Here is a 25,834-nt window from a genome sequence, read left to right on the forward strand (position 1 = left end):
CCCAGGTAGGTCAGAGCCTGGTAAGATATGCAGGAGACAAAAGCTGTGTAATATTTGAACAGACCTGTCTTGTAGCACTAAAGTCAAAAGTAAGGATGCTAACGAAAGGGTTAGACTGGGAAATGCTCTGGAGAATGAGGTGTGCTTAATTAGCATGGTTTAATTAAAATTACGTCACCAGCAAAGAAGCTAGTAAAAATATAAAGAGCAATGAGAGGAAGAGCGAAATCACTGGAGTGCTAATAGTAGTACAGGTGAAGGGGCAGCATGGATCTCAGGCTAGCTCCTTGTTATGTACTCAGGCACAGTCTGAGTTTTTCTCCTCTCTGCAATTCTGCAGTGGTAACACTTACGGCTGCAGTTTTTGCTGATGCCATAGTCAGTGGGCTAGACAAAACCTTTAAGATAACTGTGGCATTTCAGGCCCCTTGGAATGCCTCGCATGCCTTGAGTGCTCAAAAGCTGGGTTCGGCTATTCAGATTGCCATCAATACCGTTAATTCAGACCCATCCTACTTAGGTAACTTCACCCTGGATTTTGTTTATGCTGATTGTGGCTGTGATGCCAAGAAGTCCCTTAATGCTTTCATTGACCAGGTCAAGAAGGAGAATGTGTCAGCCCTGTTTGGACCCGTTTGCTCAGAAGCAGCTGAGGTAGAGTATGACTTTCTCTTCCCTGGTTCTGCTTCTCTGGATTATATTATAAAGGGGTATAATTCAAAAACTTGCCTTGTCATTTTCAAAATGTCTGCGGTTTTGGTTTTTCATAGAACCCATGTATGATTTCAGTGCTTGGGCCTGAAGTAACAGCTTCCCTTTTTCTTTGGGAAGTGGCTGCTGGGCACTGAAACCTCAACTTTGCAACTTTCACCCCCTGCTTTTGATTTGCTGCAGCACATTGCTCAAGGCTGATTTGCTTTTCCGGGCTTTTCTGGAGGAGGCATTGATCAGAGGACATAGTTGTTAGTTCTGATGGACTTGGGAGGGTTTTTTAGTGATATCAGTCCATTTTGAGCATCTTAAGTAGGTTTGCTCAGGGACAGGCTCCTGGCGGAGTATACCCATCAAAAGAAACAGTAAAACTAAATTATTACATTTTTAAAAGCAAAGAAAAAGAATCAGCTTATCTCTCTAAATTTGCATTAAAAAAAAAGTTGAAAAATGTTGCCCATCTCCCACCAGTAGCATTACCCCTATTTTACAGATGTAAAAACCAAGTCACAGGGCACACAAGCAACTTGTTTAAGCTTAGCAAGAATATGAACGGCAGAACTTGAGCAGCTGCTTTGTGTGGTGTGTTGTGGTAGTGACACGCATCAAAATAGAGTCTCCCGTGTGGATCTGCGCTCCTCACTCGTTGTCTGCGACACGTGTTTCTGTTGTTGCCATCCCTGTTATGATAGTGCCCTGTGCTTGTGTGCACTGTCTGCTGTTGAGGAGTACCAACATTGTCCTGTAAATGTGATAGAAATGGGTCTGGGGGTCAGGACAGTCGAGGTCTTGGAACGTATTCCTATTTGTTACATTGTAAAGTGGGTTCCCTTTATGCAAATTCAAGTGATGCGCTGTTTTCCAGGAACGTATGTACAGCATAAAGCAAAGGAAACCTGTAGCTGCCCTTTTGCAGCGAGGGATGAGCAAGAGTGCACAGAGAACAACCAACAGGAGGAAGGAGGATTCAGGAGATGGAAGTAGTGTTGTAAAGCTGGGGTGGTAGGGAAGGAAGCAGGAGTGAGTGTGGGGCTTGGAGTAGCGGCTGAACAAACAAGTTCCCTAGCAGGAACAGGATGCTTGGCACTGCTTCGTCATTCACACCGATTCAAGGAAGCTTTGGGCTGGAAGGGACTTTGCAAGATCATCGGGTCCAGCCCCCCTGGTCTGGGCAGGAAAGACATTTCTTACCACTATGAGTCCACTATTAGGGAAAAAAAGCTTCTCTCTCTCTCTCTCTCTCTCTCTCTCTCTCTCTCTGTTGTCACCTATATCTTCCTATCCCCACATTTCTCAGATATGCTGCACATGGTGTACACTGCACACAATATAAACATTCCTCTGAACTTTTAAATAGCTTGTTTCTGCCTGTGTGTATGCAGCCATCCTACTGGCTGGCCATGCACGCTGAAGTTTAGGGAATGGGTTGCTTGGGAATGTTTAAGGAAGCAGCAAACCTCTGGGAAATGGTACAGACTATTCTTAGAAGATGAAATCTGCATTCGTTACCACTAGTACCCACCCTTGAAACCTCACGCTGGTGACCTGATCAGCGTGCTCTGATCCACATGACCATGCAAAGAGCTGGAGACTCCAGTTCTGAATGTCCGAGAAATACAGCCAGCCCGTAGGCTGAAATACATTGGTGAAAAACATCCACCCGTTCATTCTTTAGTAACCAGAAAAAAAAAAAAATCCATGGGATTTGTGATCTGTTCATGGCTGGTCTGCAAAGACCACTGGTTTTTAGCCTTTTTAGATTCAAGACACCCCTTGTTAGACTCAAGGCTTCCCTCAGAAAATGCCAGCTCTTAGCTTTTCCTCCGTTTTTGACTCTAGAAGAATAATAGAGCAATTCTTCTGTTGTAAAGAACTCGGAAAGACCACAACAGGTCAGAAAGGTTTTGACATTGTTGATTCCTGTTGGTTTTATCTTGTGAATCGTGGAGGTGTTTGCACACCTGCCCGTGCTAATATTGCATGGCATCAGAAGCATCTGAGGGCAGCCCAGGGTTTGGACTCGCTCGGCTACGGCACCCTGGTTGAGAATTCCTTGCAAAGACTAAAGCAGGCTTTAGTACACGAATCCCTGCAGCTGGATGCCATGCACCCTGATCACATTCACTTTGCACACTCTACTTGTCATCATCACCCCGTTGTGGCGGTGTACCTCAGGGACAGGCTTCTGGCGGGTCTGAGAATTCAGGCTAAGGCAGCATCTTTTCAGCTACTTTCCTAGGTAATAAGATTACAGGCTCATGGGCATTTTCATCCCAGGTGCAGACTGCAAATAGGGATGGGATTTCCTGATGGTACCAAATCAGATGCCTGCCTTCAGTGCAGAGCCTTGCTACTTGCAGTCACCTTTAGCTGATCATCATTTGTTCCTTCCTACAGTCGTCTGGAGAGCCCTAACTCAGATCAGGGACCCTACTGCACTAAGTGCCATGAGAGTCAGTGCCAGTCTCCAAAGAGTTTAAAGTTTAAATAGTCATAAAAATGGTGATGAAGGAACTAAAATTACAGAAATGATTTCTTTCAGAACCCACAACAAAGCTGTGAATAAAACCCAGGTCTCCTAAATACTCATCAGTGCCTGAACCATGAGATGGGGCTTTTTATCATTCTTCTTCTGTCGTTATTTATTTATTTATTTATTTTTTCTGATTTGGTTCCTGCAATACTCTTCATCACTGCTTGCTAACATCCAGCTTTATTTCACCTCTTGTGTTTCCCTTATCTATTAGATTTGCCTTGTTTGTTTAAAGGCAAACAATGAAGTCTGCCAGCCTAGATTCATTTTCCCAACGTGTATAATTCATGGCTCCACTTGCCTCTAGATATTCTGGTTTGTTTGGGTATTTTCCCCCCTCCTCTCCTCATCATTTTTGTTTCTTTAGTTCTCTAGGCTGACGCATTTAACTTAGTAGTTGTGTCATTGCCAGGATCTCCCTTCTTCCTTTTGTTGAAGGCTGACACATGAGTTGCTTTTCTCCAGCCTTATGGTGCCTCCACTGCTCTTCAGAAGGAAATGCCAGTGTAAACTCATTTCCTGTCACTTTAGTACCTTGACAGCCAACTCATTCAAACAGGTTGGTTTCTGTAAGTTCACATTACCTGCTATTCCTTTCCCTCTGTGGCCCCCAGCACAGATTTTTCAACCAAGAATACACCTCTCATAAGACATAGCGCCCCACACATTTCTTGTCTGTGGTCACTCACCACTTTCAGTAGACCTTGGAGCAGCGTCTCTAGTCTCCCTCAACCCTGCTGTTAGTTTTGCTCTTCCTCTTTGCTACTTCGTGTCTGCTTACTCCCACACTTTATATGCTGAAAACTACACCCTCTCATCAGAACAAGTTACATGTTCACCGCAGCTATTTTACCTGCCCACACACAACTTAAAGCAAGAAAACACAGTCCTAACGAGACACCAACCCATTCTTTACTGGGGGTCGCTCACTGCCCTGAATAAAATGTGCATGTGTCATTAAGTTTGCAACCTAATTTTCCTTAGCTCTGGGAGGGTAAAGTGGGTTGCAGCTAAGCTCCTACTGCCCTGTTATGCCTCTGACTGGGTAGAGTTACAGAAAGTTTTTTGGGTTTTTTTTTTTTTAATTCACCCCGTTAAAATGACCCATTATCAGAGCATTAATACACAGTTTCTACCTTGGGACTTAGGTGGCATAAGCTGTGGTCCTCTCCTGCACAGCTGAATTTCACTCTGTGCTTCTTATCCAGATGTAACTGCAGTCAATCTCTACATGGCCAGGGGGGTTGTGGAGGTGTGAGGGATTTCACTTGCCCAATCATTGGATGGATGTGCCCAGGCCAATTGCTCAACAATGAGGAGCTAAGGAATGCTGCTTGAGGAGTCAATCCTGTTTACAAGGAGGTTTCATTCATGGATCGTTATCCCTGTTTCTTTAGCTGTTACACATCCAGAGACAGAGATGAGAGCAGCAAAACCTGTAGGACAACTCGTGCTGGCAGCTAGAGCCACCTAAAACAAAAGCTTCCAACCCTTCCAGCCTCATGGGCTGGTTGAGCAGTATGCAGTTGGTCCATGAGCTGGGTGAATGGCATGGGGCCAACGTTGTGGGAAGAAGCCTGGTCTTGTGAGTGCTTGATTGACATCTTGGGAACAAGCTGTGGGTTCAGGCTTGTTCTCAGATGCTGCTGGGGCTCACTGCTGCAGTTCTCACCCAGGCAAGCAGCATCCCAGCCAGAGTCAGGGCTGGATCTGAGTCGTAGGCCACATGTTGGGACCCCAACCTAAAATGCTCCCTAGAAAAGGTGTTGTCCCCCAGTATTACAGAAGGAGCTGCCACTGGCAGAGGTGAGCTGAACAACAGAAAATCCTATAGGGATGGTTGTGGGAATCTTCAACGTGCAGTATTATATATTGTCAAGAAAAGTAAATTTTATTTTTGACTTTTCACTAATTTGTAAATGTCCTGAACTGATCCTGTGCTGGTTTCCTACATAAACTATCCAAGCAGGGCCCATGATTTATGCAACTAACACAGGGTGTATGGAATTGACTTAGTACAGCTCTTGTATTGGCTGCTAAATTGGGTTACTGGACAATCCTATCAATTTGACTGTGAAATGAGATTAGAATTTAATTCAAATAGCTTCTGAACCTGGAGATGTCTGAAATCCAAGGCAGGTTCAAAATCTGAATTTAGAAAATTCTTCCTGTCTTTACGGTGGGCTAAGCCAAGCCTCCTGTTTCTAACAGCTGAAGACATCAGGTTATCAGAATCACATATGCTCAGAATCCTTGTTAAAATTCCTGTTTTGACTCCTCATTGTGTGGCATGATCTGAACAGCAGGAAAAATTTAAAATATTTAAAATCCCCAAATTATACCAGAAATTAAATCAGGCCCGTGAAATATTAAATCACAAATTTGGGGATTAACAGGAGTTAAGAAGTAGGGGTGTGTGAAGTGGGCCCTATTTGATTTGGGTTTGGATTCAGCCTGAATCAGGGACAGTGATTTGATTCGTTGATTCGGATCACTGTCCCTGATTTGATTTGGCCAAATCTGAAGATTCAGTGCAGATCCGGAGAATCAGCTATTTGGACCTAGACGCCACTTTAAAAGTTTTTTCTATGTACCTCAAGGTACCAGAACAGCTCGTGATCATTGAGATGCTGGGGCACATGGAGCGTCCCACAGGAGTGCAGAGGGCCCTCTGTGTACTCAGCAGTCTGCCTGGGAGCTGCTGGGTGGCCCCCAGTCTGCCTGGGTCTGCCTGGGAGCGCGCTGGGTGCCCCCCCCCGCCTCCCTGGCTCAGTGATCAGTCAAAGACGGAACCTGGGTGCCCCCGCCTTACCCAGGAGCCACCAGTCACCAAGCCTGGGGAGCACGGGGGGCGGGGGGGCCCAGCATGCTCACCGGCGGACCCAGAAGTGAACCAGAACTGCTTCTGGTCCACTTCTGGGTCTGCTGGGGAGCCCCCCGTGCTACTGTGGGACACTTCGTACACCCCAGCATCACAGCATTCATGAGCCACCTGCTACCTAGAGGTACGTAGAAAAAACATTTAAAGCTGTCTCTATATCTGAATCTCTGAATCTTTCCAAATCTCTCCGAATCAATTCGGGGGTTCTGACTTGATTCAGGGAGATTAAAGGGTCCTCTGATTCAATTCGGAGATGCAGCCACCAAATCAGGCTGAATCTCTGCTGAATTGAATCAGGGACCAAAGCTTCGCACAGCCCTATTAAGAAGGCTTTTCATCTGTTTATGGAAAATATTATAAAACATGGCATTGCCTGATTGAGTCTTCCTTAAAACGGTGTCAATTAGGAAAACTTAGTTGAAATCTGTAGAGCAACATCTGGGTAAAACCAGTGTGTGTGAAAGAAAATGTAGATCCTAGAGTATGTTCCACAGCCTTTATTAATCAAAACAACGTAGTGCTGTATATTAGTTTAACCATTAAACAAGGACTAGCATTAAAAATAACACTATATTTTAAAAAGTCCCCTTTGTCATCCCCTAGGTTACTGGCTTATTGGCTTCACAGTGGAACATTCCCATGTTTGCATTTGGCCAGACTGCAAAGCTGGATAATACATTTTTGTATGACACCTATGTCAAAGTGGTTTCCCCTCTACAAAGGATAGGGGAAGTCCTCCATAAAAGTCTGGAATATTTTGGCTGGAAATATGTTGGTTTATTTGGAACTTCATCGGCTACCTCTACATGGGATAAAATGGATGAATTGTGGATGACTGTAGAAAATGAACTCCAAGTCAATATCACCATCACCGCTAAGGTTAGGTACAATACAGAAGAGCCAAGCCTCCATCAGGAACACCTCAAGTACATATCATCTGTTGCCAGAAGTAAGTTTTCTACTTCAAGTTTCTAGGTTGAAAGGAACTGTCTTAATTTATCAGAGCTGTGCCATATGAAGACACAAAATCACATACACTCACATTGTTTTGGCTTATTCTTCTAAAATCATGTCAGCAAGAAAAACTTTGGGGAGCAAAATGAGGACGAGTCAACCTAAAAGGATTTAAATATTCTCCTAACCCTATCTTAGAGAGAGGGTAGCATAAGATGTCACCTGATGTGCTGCCACAAACATTTTTATGGTGAGCAAATAGATGTCCCTACTCTTTGTCACACCACATCAATGGCCACAACAAAAGACAGTGTAAAATAGTAGTGCTTTATTGGGGTGGACTTCTATTTGCTCTTTGACAGGAGCAGCCTGGAGCTGCCCACACTCTCCAACCACCCTGGGCAGGTGCTCTGAGGACTTGAGGGCCCCAATCCTGTGCACCCCGGGAATTCCTAAGTTGGACCCCTCAACCACCTCATGCCTGTATACTGGGACTCACATCACCCTGTGCCTCTACACTGGTACCTGTACATGAGAAGGCACATGTGCCTCACATCAAGGAGGTGAGGGGCAGCACAGTACCAGAGGAATTCCCAGAGCCCTGCTTCTCCAAGCCAGCCCCTGTGCTGACTGCTGCCTCTCCGAGCATTGTGGTCAGTTTGGGGTTGGCATGGATGCCAGCATAGAGGCAAAGGAGACTAGGAATTGCCTGGATCCTGCACTGTTCTTGCTAGGGCCTGCACAGACTCGTGTTTCCTGTGGAGGCATAGGTTGGTGTAGGTCCCAGTGTAAAGGCATGGGGTGCCAGAGATTCCTTGGGTCCTGTGCTGGAACCCACACTAACCCATGCTTCTGTGGGGCAGTGAGGGGTCCGGGGATCCCTGAGGAAGGGGAACATGTTGCCTGTTGTTCTTCCCTGCCCAAAGCAGAATGAATGTGTATTTTGCCTATCACCACTTCCATTGGCTAAGTTTGTTTCTACCCAGAGAACCCACTGCCCTCAGGTTCCACTCTATACATTGTCTCACAAGGAAACTGAGTATGGCTATACGAGTAAGTCATATTCTCTTACCTTGGATCCCCGCCAAGTTATTCAGACTTCAAGGTATTGCCCTACACTCGCCTGCCACGTCTTGATGGTATTTGTCTGGGAGGATGGATGTTCTGGCTTGCACGTCCATCTGATCTCATCACAGATCCTTTGCAGGGCTCCAACCTCCCCTGCACCCTGCCCCTTTCCTCTCAGATGGATGTTCACTGTTCTCCATGGATGGTGAACAGAGACAGTCCAGGCCTCTCTCTCTCTCTGACCCTCAGCTCATGGTAGCTCCTCCGGATTCCTCCTCAGCTCATTTGCTCTGAAGAATCTCCTCAAATCAAAGAAGTGTTGTCTCTCTGAGGTCCCTTGGAGTTCTTCCCTTGTAGGTCCTGAGGCCTCTTCAATTATCCTCTTTGGGGCTTGTAGGTTCCTTTTCCCTTTTCCCTTTTCTTTAACTTAAATCAAATTGATGGGCTAAGGGTTCTTTCCCTCTCTCTCTTCCCTCCTTAGTGTGGAGGGATTTAAATCGAAAGCAGAGCACCAAGCTGGGTCCTTTCTCATTATATTGTTTTCTAACTCAAAATTAACCGGTACCTCTCTCAGGTCTCATCTCCCCCCTTCTGTGTCTATTTTGTCATTGGCAGTGTGTCCCTCCTTGGCTCTTCGCTTACCGGCAAGACACCTAGGCTCTATTCTTTACGCTAGCAGCCTCAGGGTAGCCTCTGTCCCAGTTTTGTGCTGCAACCAGTCCACTTTCATTCACTCCCTTTTCCTCCTTCCTTGGTGGGTTGGCCCAACCACTTCCCATGGGGATTCTTCCCCTGGTTGACCAGCCTGAGCTTCTGTGAGGACTGGGTCTCTGTCATTCCTCCTTCCCCTGGTTACTTATGTTTCTCAGGCAAAAGGCTTGATCTCTCTCTTGATGGCTTGTCTCACTCTCCACAGCTCTTGAGGGTCTGGCATGCTGGGCTGCTCCTCCAGGTTCCTCCTCTTTCCTGATGCCTCAGGTCAGGTTTTCTTCCTAGGAATGCTGAACTTTCCTCAGCATCCTCTCTTTAAAACGGCCCACCACCTGCTGCAGGCCATTCGGGGCTGGTTCGGGGCACTCCCAGGATTGCTGGCAGCTGTACTCCCCCAGCTGCTTGAGCTGTGCTGCATGCCCGGATCCAGAAAGGTGAGGTCCCCGGTGGGCTGTTTCCGCAGGAGTATGGCAGGGGCTGGGACCCTGTTCCTGCCACAGGCTACAACTTGTAATTAGTCCTTACTGCATATTAATTTTTACCATCACGGTAAGAAACTCTCCAGAAGCCTCAATCTGCTACTTCCTGGCATGTGTTTTGCTTTATTATTATTACTATAATTATTTATTCAGCAGCCAGGCAAAGATGGTCAAGGGCTTGGAAGGCAAGTCATATGAGGAGAGGCTGAAGGAGCTAGGAAAAGGCGTTTAAGAGGGGACATGATAGCCGCCATAAAGAAGAGGGAAAAGTGCTTAAATACTGCAATAAGGAAGAGGGAAAGCACTTTTTCTGTCTTGCTGCAGAGAGGACACCAATCAATGGCTTAAAGTTACAGCAAAGTAAGTTTAGATTGGTTATCTGGAAAAACTTCTTCACTGTGAGAATAGTGAGGCAATGGAATAGATGCCTAGGGAAGTTGTGGATTCTCCATCACTGGAGGTGTTTAAGAAGAGGCTGGACAGCCACCGCCCAGGGATGATCTAGGTGTAGCTATACCTGTTTTCTAACATGGATATTTCCCATGCTTCTAGGCTTTGCTGGTTGCTCCCCCTCCACCTGTCCTTTTTTCTGCTATATGTATCCAGGTATTTTTAAGCCTCCCCGGAGGCATTGAGTATTTGCTAGAGCTAAGGCTGGGGATTTCAACTGAAGTGTGGTATTTTCCTGCTTGAGGCAAAGCCAGAGGTTCCTAGCTAGAGGGTCTTGTCCTTCCACTCGGGGTCAGACCCATTGCCATATTTGGGGTCAGGAAAGATTTTTACTACGTGGTCAGATTGGTATGAACTGGGGGGGAGGAGGGTTTGCCATCCTCTGTAGTGGGGGGTGTGGCCCTCTACCTGGGACCTCTTGAGCATGCAGTGAAAATATTTTATAGAAGCAAGACATTGGCTGTTGTGGTTCCCTTGCTTTACCTCTCACTATCTATTGGGAAGGACACAGAAAACTTTATAAACAATATTGCATCTGTCTATGTAAATACAGGAAAGCAACTGCAGTGACTATAATTATCATCACGTTCAATGCAGTTTGTATCATAGTAACATGGGGACTCTGACATAGATCTTTCAGGCTAAGGTCATTAAAAATGTACGAACAAAAGATAATCCCTGTCCCGAAGAACTAAACAGTCAAGACACAGATGTGAGAGAGGAAATAACAACAACCCTGTTTTTGCTTGTGGGAAACTATCTAACACAGGTGAAGTGACTTGCCCAGTGACACACAGTATTTCAGGCATAGCCAAATGTTGACAAGATTATTCAAAAATGTCATTTCACTTGATGGCAGTGTTTCAGTGCCCAATATCTTGGGTTATTCGTACTACCACAAATGGGATATTAACTTCTATTTAATGTGGCTGAACTCTTTTTATTCTTATGTTTCGTTGTTGATTCAACCAAATACAGCCACAGGTCTACAGACAAGTAGCAAATAGGATAACTTAGAATACAGCATTGATTTTTTTATTTTTCTTTTTTTTCCCCCAGCCTGAAATGAAATTCATTGTAGTAACTGTCAACTACTGTGGGGAAATGATCTAAAAGCAGTGGACAACACACTGGTGACAATTTCTATGTCAAGTTTGCTTCACTGGCTCATAAGAAAAAACAGTTTATACAGGGATGTTGTTTTTAAGTAGCTCTTTGGCAGCTGGTACTTTTCCATATACAACAGATTTCTAATGCAGACCAGGTTCTTTAGGTAAGGGTTTGTCTACAGATTTCTCCCAGAGACAAAGGTTAAATCTGAATTTTGCAATGAACAGGGAATTAGTAGGGATGATTGGGAAATTTCTAACAAAATGTTTTCCCAAGAGAAATGGAGGTTTATCCGTGTTAAAAAAAAATGGAGTGAATGAATGGAATAGTTTGGGTCAGTGTTAACATTTGTTTCCTCCTGAAATTCCCTAGTGCCTTGTAGGAGATACAGTTCCGACTTTTTCATGCTCTTCTTCTCCCCATTGAACTTAAATGTCTGGCTGACTTGCTTCCCATAATATGTTCACACTCAGTTGCTCTGCCACCATGATGTGCCTTGGAAAGGGTGCCAATGGTGTCATAAGGGACCCCTAGAACTAGAGTCCCTTAGCAGGAACTGCAAGGACTGAGATGTATGCAGACGCTAATATGGGCAGACAGTGAAATGTCAGGGTTGGGGGCAATGAAACACCGCCATCGAGTGAAATGACACTTTTGAATAATCAAAGATTTTGGAGGGTTTTGTTTACAAAAAGTTTTTTTTCATATATAAAACTTCTGTCATTGTTCAAAAGGGAAGCAGATGTCAATATATATTAAAATATCTGATTACTTGATTTCTGATATTTCTTCTATTCTTCCCTTATGGCCCAGTCTTTTAGGTTACCATGTTATCTGCCCTTTTTGAAAGCAACCTCTTCCATGCATAGCTGCAACTCCATTTATTTGCATGCTGTTGTCTCTGAACAAAGTGTCCTTCCTGTCTATGGTCTAAGAGCCAAGTCATCCAATGCTCAGGTTAGTTACTTGAGCTGTCCACCGACAATTGGCTTTTCCTATATACGTAACCAAGGCACTTGAGTCATACTGTGAATTTAATTTGTTCTTAGCAATAGAATAAGGACTTACCCTGACAGTTAACAAACAGCCTCTGTCTTTAACTGCATCTGAAATCCTGGTGACAGTATGTTTCAGTACTTCCTTGAGGTACAATTAAGTACACTATATTCACTGGTTCATGAAAGCTCAGCCAATAAACATACATTTTCACAGGTAAGGGAAGAGGAGAAATCATTGTTAAAAAATTACACACATTTGAGAACTAGTTTATTTTTTTCATTGAAATAAATTTTACAAACACTTTTCAGAAAAAAAAATGGTCAAAATGTTCTAGGTTTCCTACAAGAATAATAATGGGAAAATGTGTTAAATAGAAGGAAACTGAATTTTAATTAAGACTATTGTGTTTCGAAAAATAGTATCTTATTGCTGTTCAAACAAAATTTTACCTAGAAAAATTTGGAAGACCAAATTTTTATGGTTAGAGTTTGAGAAACTGAATCACTTTTGGGGGATGAATTATGAAGGATTAAATGTTTTAAAAACCCATTAAGCCAATTAAATACATTTTTTATTGATCACATCAGTGTATCTGATGCAAGTTTTTTATTTTGGGAACTGTGACAGAGACCTACTCCAGTTTAAAACCTGCTGGCTAGAGAAGCATTGGATTTATGAAGCAAAGTGGATACAACATTTTTCTCCTTGTTTTTCCCTTCTGTGCCCAGGATGTTCCCGTAGATTGGAATAATTTAATAGCAGTCTGTGCTGGATCTTTAGAACAAGCTAAGGGGTTTGGGTGTTGCAGTTCAAGTATTTTCCTTTTCACTGGTAAGGGGATAGCGAGGTTTATCAAAGGCTGACATTCAGCTTCCACACCTTTACCATATAACATCATTAACAATGAGGAAGTACACTCCCTCAGGTAGGCAAATTAGATTAGAAAAGTATGGAAAACTGAATTCAGTTGCTGTACACAACTGTTGGCCTACCTACAGATTTCAGCTGGATAACTTCCATTCACCTCTCTGCATGTGCAAAGATGATCTTTCCGATCTTTCCTGTTATCAGTGCCCTTAGCCCCAAGAGCGTCCTGAAAATGTGCTCTTTTTTCTCCTTCAGAGTGCTACAAGCCAACAAAGTGTAGGGTAAGAACTTTGCTTTTATCTACTTGCTGTAGATTAGGACTTTGCTTTTACCAAAGAGATAAGTGTCCATACATGAGTTTAGAAATACAATAGACTTTGGCATAAATCCTGCTGACACAGGCCAATATATGCCTGTAAGAACACATGCCGGAATATGAAATTACTGCCCACTTTGAGCTGCATTGGAGATATAATTATACTGTAAGTTAGAATAAATGTACTTATCAGTAAAGGATGGAACAGTTTAATCAGGGTTGATCCTGCCTTAAGCTGGGAGGTGGACTAGATGAGAAAGTTTCAGCCCTACTTTCGTATGATTTTGGCTCCTTTATTGAGATCCATCAGCACAGGCAGCGGGAGGAGAGGGGGGCTAACAGGGCTTAGACCCCCACAAAAATGGGGCAGTGGTAGGGGGGAGGCAGCCCAGCTGTGGCCTTCCTGCAGCTACAGGAGGAGTGGGGAGGGGTACCTGCAGGCATCAGTGAGGGAAGGAGTGGGGCTATGGCTGGGGGAGGGTCAGGCACTCGGGGTAGGGCTCAGGACTGACCCTGGGATGGGGAAGAGGACAGGACCATTGTGGTGCCTACCGGGGCTGGGGCTGGCATGGGCTGGAGCCAGTGCCAAGGCTGGCATGGTGCCCACCGTGGCCACAGCCGACACAGGGACAGTACCCAGTGCGATGCCTTCTGGGGCCGAGGCTGGTGCAGGGATGGGACCAGGGTGAACCAGGGCCGGGCATGGGACTGGAGTGAGCATGGCACCCACCAAGGCCAAGGCGGTCAGAGTCAGCGCCTTTCCCCTCCATGACCCCTCCCCCTCCCCCTGCAGACTTCCCCCCAAGTCTTTGAACACCCCCCCAATTTTTTTAACGTTCCCCCCCACAATTTTTTTTGTTCCTCCATCTATGTCCATTAGATTGTGCCAATGTAAATCAGTACAGAAAGGGAAGAGCTAATTTGTCCTTCAAAGTGCTGCATGAACTAGGGTCAGAGTCAGAAAACTCTGAGGACCATCAGCATAACTTAAAGGGCAGCATTACATCTGTGGAAGTCTGCATGCCCCCAGATGCTAATTATCGGCATCTGGGAAGGATGAAGGATTCTGTTTGTAGTGCTCAGATTACCTGGCCCCGAACTTCTTGACAACATGCAGTCCTATAGATAAGTGACTCACATGTGTACGAAGGACTCCAGTCACACTTGATTATCAGCATAACTTAATAGTTGCTTTTAATGACATTTATAAAACCTAGTACAGTGTGCCTCTAGCAGTGTCCCAGATTTCTGGGATTTCCGTATGGTCAGCTGGTATTGAGAGAAATTCCTTCTTCAGCTTTGTGTCATCAGCAAACTTTGCCAATGTACTTTTCATCCCCACATCCAGATCATTGATGTAGCTGTTGCAAAGCACCGGTCCAAGGACTGAACCCTGGAGTTGCTAAACATTCAGAAAATGGAGGGGGAAAAAAACTAGAAGACAAATAACAAAATCAAAGAATTAAATGAGAAAGAATATTTGAAAAGAGTATCCAGGTGTCCAGGAATCGGAACTCGTGGTAGTGGTGATGTCTTTTATTAGATTTTGGCAGAAAAAAAATTCTTTAATTGCAAGCTTCCAGGCACAAGCACCCGTCTTCAGACATAGGAGAAAAGATTGTAAAAATTCTCCCAGGTAAAAGTGAAAGTTCATGTTTCATAGGAGAGTTGAAGGGGTGGTCAAATCTCCTGTTTGGAACAGTTCATTTATATGTAGATTAGGCTCAGAGAAAAGTTGAAATAGTCTGTTTGCCTCGAAGTTGTTTCATGGCAAGCATGCTATAGAGTCATATTTCCTTCTGGCCATGATGTTTCATATTTCCCAGAAGAGTAAAAAGATGGAATGCTCTTCTAGGCAGGATTTTCTTATGTGTTGAGGTGTCTCTGAGCTCTGATGGTGCAAATTACCCCCAACAAAGGCAGGAGCAGGGTTTTAGGTTTCAAAGGGTCGAACTTGAAAAATTCCTTGTAAAATTATGAAGATTTCATGTCAGTTGTTTCTCAAACTGATTGCAACAGGGTTACTCACATGAGTAACCAGTAGATGAAGGGAGTATAATTTTTACTCCTTAATTTCTAGCTACCTTTGAAATCTTCCAAATTAATCAGGTATGATTCACTTGTTCATCTGACACACAGTGATCTAAAAGAAATGTTCTCCATAGGCATGTTCAATGTATACACACAAAACCATTTAATTCAACTGATGTTTAATAACATCCTGGATAATTGCAACAAGTCCTTTTTATTTTGTGATGCAAGACTTACGGAAGGAAAATAACCACATGCGCCAAATATATTTTTTTTCCCCTTTTGCAGTTATTGTTCTAATCTGCAGCTCTGCAGACGTCGGGCCAATTATGCTAGAGGCTAAACGGCTGGGATTGGTAAATGGGAAGTTTGTTTTCTTCATTTTGCAGCAGTTTGAAGTTGACATCGATGTGAGTATTAGTACTTTGATCAGATTTTTATCATTGACCGTTCTCAATCGGGGAGCTGCTGTCACAAGGGATTTTACATCACACACGTTGTGCTGAAAAAAAGAAAAAAAAAACATGACCCTGACTGCATCACAATATGCAATAATTTATATGTATTATTGGGGTCAATAGCTACATCTTGTAGAAGGAAAATCATTATTTTAAAAATTAGCTGCTGCTGCAGCTGCCTTCGAATAATTTTTCTCTTTCAGAACAGTTTTTTGGAAGAGGCACTGAGTGACGAGAAGAACGGCAGTGGGCTGGAAAACTACCAGTCTGTATTTCTGATTGGCCTCCGCTCTTACAGAGGACATGCATTGTACGTAGATTTTGTGAAGCAAGTGTGGGAAAAACTGAAGGAGCAGCCTTTCTCCAGTTCACTATCTTCAGAGGAAAAGGTTTGACGTGATGGTCTCTAATATCTACCTGTGGCCAACACTGGGCTCAGTTTAGACCAAATCCCAGCCTGCCGCCCTCCTCCCCTACTCCCCAAATCCCCCCCCCAGGCTATTTAGATAAATGGCCTCAAATCGTGACTATTTGGGCCACCCAGTTATGAGTTTCCAGTCCCAGTGATGGGAGTGCTTGAAGTTTAAGATAAGTAGGACTTGTTAGTGTTTTCCTTTACTCTGATGGCATCATGTCTGGACTGTGTTCTCGACTGATTGAAGATACAAAGTATCAAATTTATGGTTGTTATTTGTAGGCGCAGATCTCACTGCCGTTACTGGAAAGGTTTAAGGAAACTGAATTTGGCATAAGAAAGTTTGGTGAAACTGCTCTAGCCAGTTTTCTACGCCAAACATTATGTTCCTTCCCTAGGGATAGGGGCCCTTCACAGCACTGCATCCTGAAGCACAGCATTTTCATTTTTCATTTTTAAGGTGAGTCCTTATGCTGCCTACCTGCACGATGCAGTCCTGCTTTATGCCTTGTCTCTGAAAGAAATGTTAAAAGAGGGGAAGGATATCCGTGATGGAAAAGCACTTGTCACCATTTTGAAAGGCTACAATAAAACCCGTTTGTATGGTAAGCTGCTGGGGAAAGTTTCCCAATCATATGTAAATGATTTAAGCAATGAGAAAATACACTGAAGGTGTGTCTGTGCTGCATTTGGAGGCAACATTGAAGTTATGTGTGGGCAAGCTAGTGTAGGCATACTTAAACTAGTTTTAATTTAGTGATCTTGGGTACCAGTAACACAGCTTCAGCACAGTTTTGCTACTTCAGTCAGTATTCGGGGTCCCAGCTGACATGTTTAGTTCATGCTTGAAGCTTTTTTCCACAACAGTTTTATTGCTTTTAGTACCCAAGTGTTGCTAGATTAACGCTAATTCAGGTATGTCTTTACACCCTTCAGTCACAAGCTCCAAATGCAATTAAATGTGGCTTTAGGAGGAAGATTTCCTTGATTTCCATTGTGCAATGTACAAATTAACTTCTTTGTGCAAATTACTTGCTTTGAAACTACTCTATAATGCTAATGAATTGTAGTACTCTTGCAAAGGTATATAGAATTTAGAAGTAAATGTTGCTCTGTTATGATAGTATAAGTGCAGATATATGCATCGAAGCTGCTCCTCCACATGTTACAATTCGAGAGCAATCCCTGGGTAAAGAGTAAAACAGTAAACAAAGATGACAATATTCAACACCAGATAAAATCTTCCAAGCTGCCTTTCGACATCTCCAAAACCATGTCTTAAGAGAACATGAACATCAGGAGTCAAACCACACTTCCCTACCTTGTATGGGTGTGAAACTTGGACAACATCTTGGAAGCACCTTGAATTTTTGGATCGTTGCCTTCACTGATGTCTTCAGAAAATGCTCCGTATCAAGTGGAAAGACAGAAGAACAAATAATCTAGTCATAAAATGTTGGCATTCTGGCTTAACTTAATCCAGAAAGCCAGAGATAATATGCTGCTATTTTTGCAGTAGTGGCTATTTGACTCTAACCATTGGCTTTTCTTATGCTTTAGCAAGACATCAGATAATAGCGACAAGCCAGAGTGCCACTTAAAATTACAGTTTTAATGCTATTCAGGGTGGGCTTGAAAAATTAACTTTGAAAAATTTTGGCTAGGGATGGTCAAAATATTGCTGGGGGGGGAACCTTTAAAAGTTTTCTCTGAATATTTTCTATTTATTTTATTTTAAAATTTCAACAATATCTTGAAATTAAAGAGATAGTGACCTGTTGTACCTCGCCCAGCCTTCCCTTCAGCAGAGAAGTGCCTGGTGGGAGGTTGATGTGTTGATGAAGGTGCAGAAGGGAAAAGGAACTGATCTGAATAGCCAATAGGGTGTGTAAGCCACAAATTAAGGGGACATATAAAAGTTGTCTGGCCTAGGTAGTGACATTCATTCTGAGTTAGACTTGAGCAAAATCATCTGATTTTAGTTTACTGTCCTGGATTGATATAAAAGTAGGCAAGCACTTCCCGTTAACTAATAGCACCAAGAAGTCAGCTGGTTGGAAATTTGAAACTCTCTAGGAAAAACAAAAGTTGTCTCCTTTCAGTGGCAAACCAGTATTCAGTCTGGCAGGGGAAATATTATGATCACCACAGTGGTTTCCCCAGGTACAGGGGATAACCACCTTTCTGGCATGGGGTAGCACCCATGGAGGTAATGTATAGTTATTCTCCCACATTTATTGCCCGTGGGAAGATGTTGGCTTTATGCCCACTTTATGGAAATGCAAGACTCCTCCTTAGCTTGCTCCTGCTGCTGTATGGCTGAGGGTGTGCAAAACCCAAGGGCATCCAAACCCCAAGCCTTTGGGCTTGGGCCCACATGTAGGATGCCCACCAAATGATTTGGAAACATCTTAAAGCCCCAGGTGGGGGTGGAGGACGTTTGTGGATTTGTAGGGCCACATATGGTTCTTGAATGACTCACAGATTTGGAACTGATTTGGTTTGCAACACCAATATTTTTGCATTAAAAAAAAATTCAGCCCATTGTCAAATCAGTGTAGGTAAGATGGGGATAAGGTTCCAAGTGCATTAAAATAGCTCTGAAGCTAGACATATTACTCTCACCTTTTAAACAGAAGTGATTTAAAAAAAATAATTGAATTTTACCCACTCTTTTACTCAGCTGTCTGCCGCTCTTGTGTCCTGAAAAATATCAGTCCACCTCATTTCCATTATTAGAAAGTTTTCCTGATGGTATTTAAGCACTTCAAGGAAGGAAAGAATCCAGATTTACAGAAACTCCATCAAATGAGTCTGATTTATTTTTAGGAGGTTCAGGAGAAAGGTCCCTCTAGAAGGCAAATAGAATTACACCTGAGCCAAAAGTGGCCAGACTTGCTGATCTGGGGATATGACTACATTTATCTTTCCAGGGGTTACTGGCCTGGTGTATGTTGATGAATCAGGTGAGCGGTGCATGGATTACTCTGTCTACAATCTGCAGAAAGCTGGGAACTCATCACGTTTTATTCCTGTCCTTAATTATGATGGCAATGGAAAAACAATCAGGTACTGTAGTGATGATATGGTAATGAAAATGACTCATGGGTGATAAAAGTTGCCTTTGTGGCACTGAAGTTGTGTTTAACTCCTCCAAAAAGACTTATGCAGTGTACTGTCCTAGACAAACTATGCAAAGGATTGAATTTCACCCCCAGTGATCATATCTGCCTACTGGCTGATGCAAACCCCTCCATTTCCAAGACTCCTGCTTTACAACGCAGATTTCTGCAACGATCACTGCAAATATAACTTTGCAGAGCTCAATAGTAGCAAATAAGTTGCAGCACGGCTCTATGTATGGTGCACGTAGCATATTTAGCTGAACTATTTTATGATCTCTTATTGAAGTAATGAAATTAGCTTCTTTACTACAGTGTTGGCAATCCCCACGTTACAGTTACATATACGTGAATACATGTTATGGGCAGGGGCCTATGTAAATCACGTTTTTGCGGATTTCACGGAAACTGCAAAATCCAGGGTTGCCTGCGAAAGCTAGAGCTGCCCACAAAATCTTGGGGGGGGAATAAAACTTCATAAAAAGTTTTATAAAGTCTTCCCTTCCTCAGCATGTCTCACAGCCCACGTAGGAGGGGAATGCGCCGGCTGGTGGGGCAGCGGACAAGATAGTGGCTGCCGCTCCTTCTTCCCCTTTCCCCCGCCCTCCAGGGCCTCTCCACCAATCAGCGATGAGGGGCACAGCTGGATGAAGGGCAGCCAGCAGTCAAGAAAAAATGACTTTGTTTTGCCATGAGTTAAGTAGGTTATCGGCTACCAGAGTGTGTGAAACAAGGGTCCTTGTTCCCACATGGTATGTCTGGTACATGCCTTTTTTATTATGGAAGACATGATTAATATAAACTCTTTTAATACAAGCAGAAGAAACATCGCCGGAAGTGATAGTTCTGCTGCTGGGGAATGCTTGCTGGTCTTAAATAAATTAAACAGATGGCTGACTGGCATGTTCTGGATTTGAGCCTGTTGTTAGCAAGTATTTGGGGGGGGGGGGTTTGGAAAAGGCAATATAACATTCCCTCCCACCCGACCCCATGATAAACAAGCTTTTCTTGAAAAAACTTGATTTTGAAAAATATTTTGAGGGGTCTTTTTAAATGATTCATTTTACTGGTAGTTTTCCCTTTACTTTCTGACTTTTTTTCCCCTCAATATTTGCCAGCTGGAAAACATTAACACAGGTCAGAACTCACTCTGAAGGTGTTACTTTCAAAACTTTGATTGTGGGAAACCATAAGACAATTTTGGAAAGTAGCAGCAAATCCCTAATTTTTCAGATCTTTTTGTTGTTTAAGACCGTAACATTTGCAAATGTGTTATAAACGAGGAAACTGTAGATTCTCACCACTTTTTCCTTTTCTTTTCCTTGTTCTCCTACAATTATAAAAAAATAGGGCTCAAAGGGACCCCCTGCTTAAGGCAATATAATCCCAGGCCACTCCAAACAAGTGCTTGTCTAACCTGCTTTTAAAAGTGTCCAGAAATAGAAGATTTCACAACCTCTCTAGGTGATCTGTTCCAATGTTTAACCACTCTCACAGTGAGAAAGTTCTTCCTAATGGTCAATCTAAATGTCCTTTGTTGCAATTTAAAAGAGTTACTCCTGGCCCTGATGCCAGGAGCAATGGAGAATAGTTTATCATTATCCTTTTTCTGACCATCATTTTAGGTATTTGAAGATGGTTATTAAGTTCCCTCTCAATCTTCTTTTCTCTAGACTAAAAAACCCCAGTGCTCCTAACCTTTTTTCATTCATTATGCTTCTGAGTCCTCTTTCATTTTTGTTGCTCTGTGCTGGACTCTAATTTTCCCACCTCTTTCTTGAAGTACAGCGACCAGAACTGGACACAATACTCTGCATGATGCCTCACTGGTGCCAGAAGTTAAAAAAAATAAAATAAAAAACCCTTTCCCCTCCCCCCCCCCCCAAAAAAAAACCACTCCCTTTCAGAAAACCCAAAAACATAACTATATTTGGTGTTGGGTTTTTTTTTCATTGGTTTATTTTATGCTGATTAGAAACAAATGATTTTTGTTCTATTCCCCTTAAAAATAAAGTTTAATTTATAAATCCCTAAAGACAAACTTTTTTTTTAACTAAGCATTTCAGATGTTCATTTTTTGGGTGAAAATGTCTTTTGGGTACAGGAAATATTATTTTCTGGCCAGCTATGGAATTGGTAAGTTTTACACATTATGATAGTTTTGTTTCCCTTGGTGGAAAATAAAATAAAAGCCAAGGAGAATTAACGGCAGAATCAGTCAATTATATTTGTGTGTCTCCATCTACAGCCCAACAGAGGAAATTACCAACATCAGCTGGCTGGATAATTGTCCTCCTAAGGATAGACCAGACTGTGGATTTTATAATGAACAGTGCAAAGCTTCAGTTACAAGTGAGCATGCTCATACACGGCAAGATTAGCGCTTTCAGGCAAGTTGGAAGGGGAGAGATGCACAAAATATTTTGCTCTTCTTTAGCCTCTTTTATTCAAAGATCTGAAAGCTTTTTTCCAACCCCAGTTAGTGAAAGCTAATAATAATAATGCAGAATGACTGTATTAAATTGCCCATTGTGTACCCATTTTACAAGAAAATGAAGGCATGGAGAAGCATTGCCACAAGGCTGAGATATCGGAAAACAGCAAATAGTTGTTGCTATTGTTTTAAATATCAATTGTGCACCTAAATAAGTGGCTGAAAGCAGCTTAAGTTGATACCCAGGATTTTAGGATCAGGCTACATATAGTCTAGGTTCTTGAGTTGAGTTGCCAGTTTTTGAAAACACAAGTCAGAGTTGTCTAAGATGTCTGCTGACTGTTGAAGTTTTTTCATTTGGGGGTTTTCAACCTGAGACATTCTAGGCTGATTTTCAGACATGCTGAGCACAAAGGTACAGACATCATTAGCAGTGATTATTCAGCTTTCCTAAAATCTATATAGGATGGAAATGCTATGACAGCACTACATCTCCTAAGGATCCTCAAAGGGCTCTTTAAACTAGTGTTACAGTTCCTTTGTGGTGCAAAGGAGTTGAGGCACAGTGAAGCCAAATGACAACGTGACCCTAAAATGATCAGCATGGTGGTGTCATCAAGGTATTTCTCTACCACCTTGCACCTGGTACCGTGTTTTTTAACAGGTGTGCCTGTGATTGTTCTGATTGCTGTCCTGCTGGTGACAACCTCAGGAGCTGCCAGCACTGTGGTGTTTCTAAAGATCCAGAAAGGGAAGCTAGAAAAGCAAGTGGATGACATCTGGTGGAAAATCAACTATGATGATATCATTGTCCTTGGAGATCAGAAGGTAAACTAGGATTAGTACAAGTTGCAATCCACAAGATTTTGTTGTCCTCAGTGATTTCCCATGCTTTTTCATGCACTTACAAACATCTACATATTAGAGCCGTGATCCAACAACACACTCAAGCAACCTTTAAGTACTTTTAATCTCGCCGAAACCCACAAGCCTACTGGCATGCTGGAATGCTTTTTTTGCTGTGTTGGCCACTAAGGCCTATACCCTATGTTACACTTAAGATGTGATTAACCAATTAGTAACCAGTTAATCACATCTTAAATTGTAACCCAGCCACCCATTCAATTAATTAATAGTATTATAAAACAAGGAATAAGCCACAACATTTTTCCACCCAAAAGGCGAAATAACTTTGTGGCTGGTTCCTATCACACTGTTCATTGAACATGGGGCCAGGTGAGCCCCTGTGCCTGGGAATCCTGTTAGCCGATGGGGCTCCCAGCCATTGGAGAGCACCAGTTGCTCCAGTGGCTGGGAGTCCCATCAGCTGATGGGGGGCTCCTGGATTACCTGCAGGCTGCCAGCTACAAGGATGTACCATGTGCATCTGCAGCTGCAAACCCAGGTCATGGTGCACCCCCCTAGTGAGAGCCCTGTCAGTTGAGGGGGCTCCCAGCCATGGGAGCTTGCTACTTGCCAGTGAAGAGGGAGCCCGAGTTTGGGATCCTGGGTTTTCCCTGCACAAGCAATAAGGCTTGATGGGATCTGCCATGTAATCCCACAGTCATGCCTCCCTCCATGCATCTACGGCACAGCAGGAAGTGGGGTTGCAGCCCACCTTTACCCGCACATCTGGCAGGGACCTAAGGAATTAAAGGGTCAAACTGTGCTCCTGGTTCCACTCTTGTATATTGACATTTGTTCCACTGAAATCAATGGGAGTTAAAGATGTTCGGCCTCCAGAAATAAATGTCCAGTACCTTGCATACAAGATCCTTATATTGTGACTGATGTGAACAGTGTTTCCCTGTTGGTGTTATGTCAGATCCATTTTTTTCCTCAAAGGACTTTGAAAACATTTTCCCAACTAATGAATTAGAGCCAGAGACTTAAAGAAGTCAGGCTGCAAGGGACCTTCAGAAGTCATCTACGGGTTTCTATGCAGCCCCCCTGCCTGAGGCAGGATCATGTCTATCCAAACTATCCCATACAACCAAAATCTAAACTCTGCATAAGACTGCCCTCCACCTTGAGGTAGCATAGACTATTAAATTGAATTAAATTAAAGTCACTGCTTGGCAGACAGACGTGGCAAAAGTTCTAGTTTAGCCTTAAATCCTCTTGGAGATTGCCTGTGCAAGAACTATGTCAGATGGTGAACTTACACTTAATAGAATATACTTTTTAGACATGGGCTTAGAAGTGAAGGCCAGGGCCACACAATTCCCCATTAATACATCAGATGTGCTATTTTGTCTCTCTTTATTCTGTCTTTACCAGTTCTGGTAGGCACTGCAGGGAGCCTGTTAATGGGTTTCATGCTCATCTGCGTGTCTTTGTCAATATGACCAAGTCTCAGGCTTTCTAACATTTAACTAAGCTATTATTGCATTTTTAAAAACATTGTGTCTCTGGCTTCCTCTCTTTAAGAGGCATTTTGTAGTATCACAGACCAGCACACCAATGCCCAGAGGGCAGGAAAGCGCTGAGTCCAGCTTGATTTTTTCAAGGAATCAGCCCTCGGTTTTGAAGGACAGAAAAGAAGTCGTTTATACAACAAGAGGGCTTTACCAGGTACGTCAGTAGATTAGATGGGCTCCGATACGTGTGCATTCTCCTGTCGTATGTTGAATTTGGTTGGGCCCTTTCTGGTTGCCTTTGCAAGGGCGGGGAGATCTGTACAGGGGAACAGGTCTTAAAATTCTGAATAAAAAACCCACAGAAGTTCTCTGCTGCACTGTCTGGACTGCGATGTTGTGGTTTACTAAGGTCTCTGGTACCCATGCTGCTCCCTGTTGTCAAAAATGGAAGATTGTAGAACTGAAGTTATAAACGTTATGCATTTTTACAGAGGGAGCCATGTTTTTTAAGCATCTAATTGGCCTTCCAAAAACACGCCATATCTCTTTAGTTGTAAATCACTGCTTATATTGGAGCCATTGACTATATCACACAGCATTACTATTCAGGGTAACATCTCCATTCATACTTTATATGACTCCCAGAGAGTTGTTTTGAAAAATAGGCCCATATCTATATGTAATACAATAAGGTAGCCTGTTATACAAAGGAATCTAAATTAAACCCACTGCTTCTCCCTATATTCTCTGATGCTGTTATTGGTAGGTCTTTGACGGATAGCACAGGCAAGGATCCTGTTAGCTAAAAGAAGCCTTAAGTTTCTCAGAGCCTGCTCTATTTTCAGATAGCTGCCTGCTTTTCATGCAGATTTCTTCCAAGCAGTCTGTGTCAAAGTTAATGTATACTGGATTCGACCTCTCTGAATATTTGTTCCAGGGAATTCTTGTTGCACTCAAATACATTGATAACCAGACAGATGCCTGGGTTAAGAACCAGTCAGTGCTTCATGAGGTCCAGTTGGTAAGGTTCAATCTCACTATGATCCTCTTTTAACATATAACAATTAAATGCTGACTTTGTTGCTGATATATTATGGGTGCTGCTAAACTGGGCAGCTGATTTGATTGGATTATCTTCAGTAAGTTGAAAATCCTAAAACCCTGTGATTCAGAACGTGACCTGGAGTCATCTAGTCCAGCCCCACGGACTAAAGCAGGATGCACTATTCCTAAGCCATCCCTCTTAAATGTTTATCTGGGCTTTTTTTGAAATGCAGGATATTCTACAACTTCCCCGGGCAGTTTGCTCCATTAGTTTTTTGTGGATATTTTTTTTGGGGGGGGGGCTGTTTTGTTTGTTTTATGCTTGCTTTCTTCTGGGCCTGGGAACAAGTCTTCCCAAAACAATGTAAATCCTTCAGTGCTGATATCCCAGCCCATCGGCGTGATCTTACCAAGTTTTCATAATGCTGAGTAAGTCTTAGTTTTCTTTGCATGCTATGACTTTTAGTTCATCCTACTTGTTCCCCGTGCACCTTATATTTATATACATCATATTTTGATAGTGCTGAATTTGAGAGAAGACTAGATTCTACTTAGGGTTCATTAATGCAAAACATTTTGGTTCCGGAAACTTCTGCATCAGAAACCATGCACATGCAATTTGACTGCCATGTGATAAAAGGAGTAGGGATTTCTTGAATGCCAGCTGCTCTCTGGTAATTGCTCATATGATGCCCCTACCCTATAGCAGATGAAATCTCAGCTATTAAGACTCTTTCATTTCTCTTATTCAGAAATACAGAGGGTACCTACATGAGACACTGAACTTTGCATTAGCATAGTTTACTGCGAAACAAGCATGTGTGTCTACATGTGCACTTGTTTACTTCACAGTAAACCTCCCTAACACCGAGTAAATTTGGTACCTGAAAA

At 43.0% G+C, this 25,834-nt stretch overlaps 1 protein-coding gene across 1 annotated transcript in view; it reads left to right on the plus strand.

Annotated features, from left to right (window-relative positions):
* LOC149860120 (guanylate cyclase 2G-like) overlaps positions 1–25,834 on the plus strand; it is a 53,083-nt gene that overhangs the window by 6,015 nt on the left and 21,234 nt on the right. Inside the window, exons 3-11 of the mRNA XM_090058222.1 lie at positions 6,729–7,074; positions 15,399–15,520; positions 15,772–15,957; positions 16,444–16,588; positions 18,917–19,052; positions 21,354–21,457; positions 22,204–22,367; positions 23,970–24,113; positions 24,837–24,920. Coding sequence (XP_089914348.1) covers positions 6,765–7,074; positions 15,399–15,520; positions 15,772–15,957; positions 16,444–16,588; positions 18,917–19,052; positions 21,354–21,457; positions 22,204–22,367; positions 23,970–24,113; positions 24,837–24,920 — 1,395 coding nt within the window. The 5' untranslated portion in view covers positions 6,729–6,764. The remainder of the gene's footprint in view (positions 1–6,728; positions 7,075–15,398; positions 15,521–15,771; positions 15,958–16,443; positions 16,589–18,916; positions 19,053–21,353; positions 21,458–22,203; positions 22,368–23,969; positions 24,114–24,836; positions 24,921–25,834) is intronic.

Source organism: Crocodylus siamensis, chromosome 7 (genome assembly GCF_052110815.1).
Source record: "Crocodylus siamensis isolate JL-2025a chromosome 7, ASM5211081v1, whole genome shotgun sequence".
NCBI classification, from domain to species: domain Eukaryota; kingdom Metazoa; phylum Chordata; order Crocodylia; family Crocodylidae; genus Crocodylus; species Crocodylus siamensis.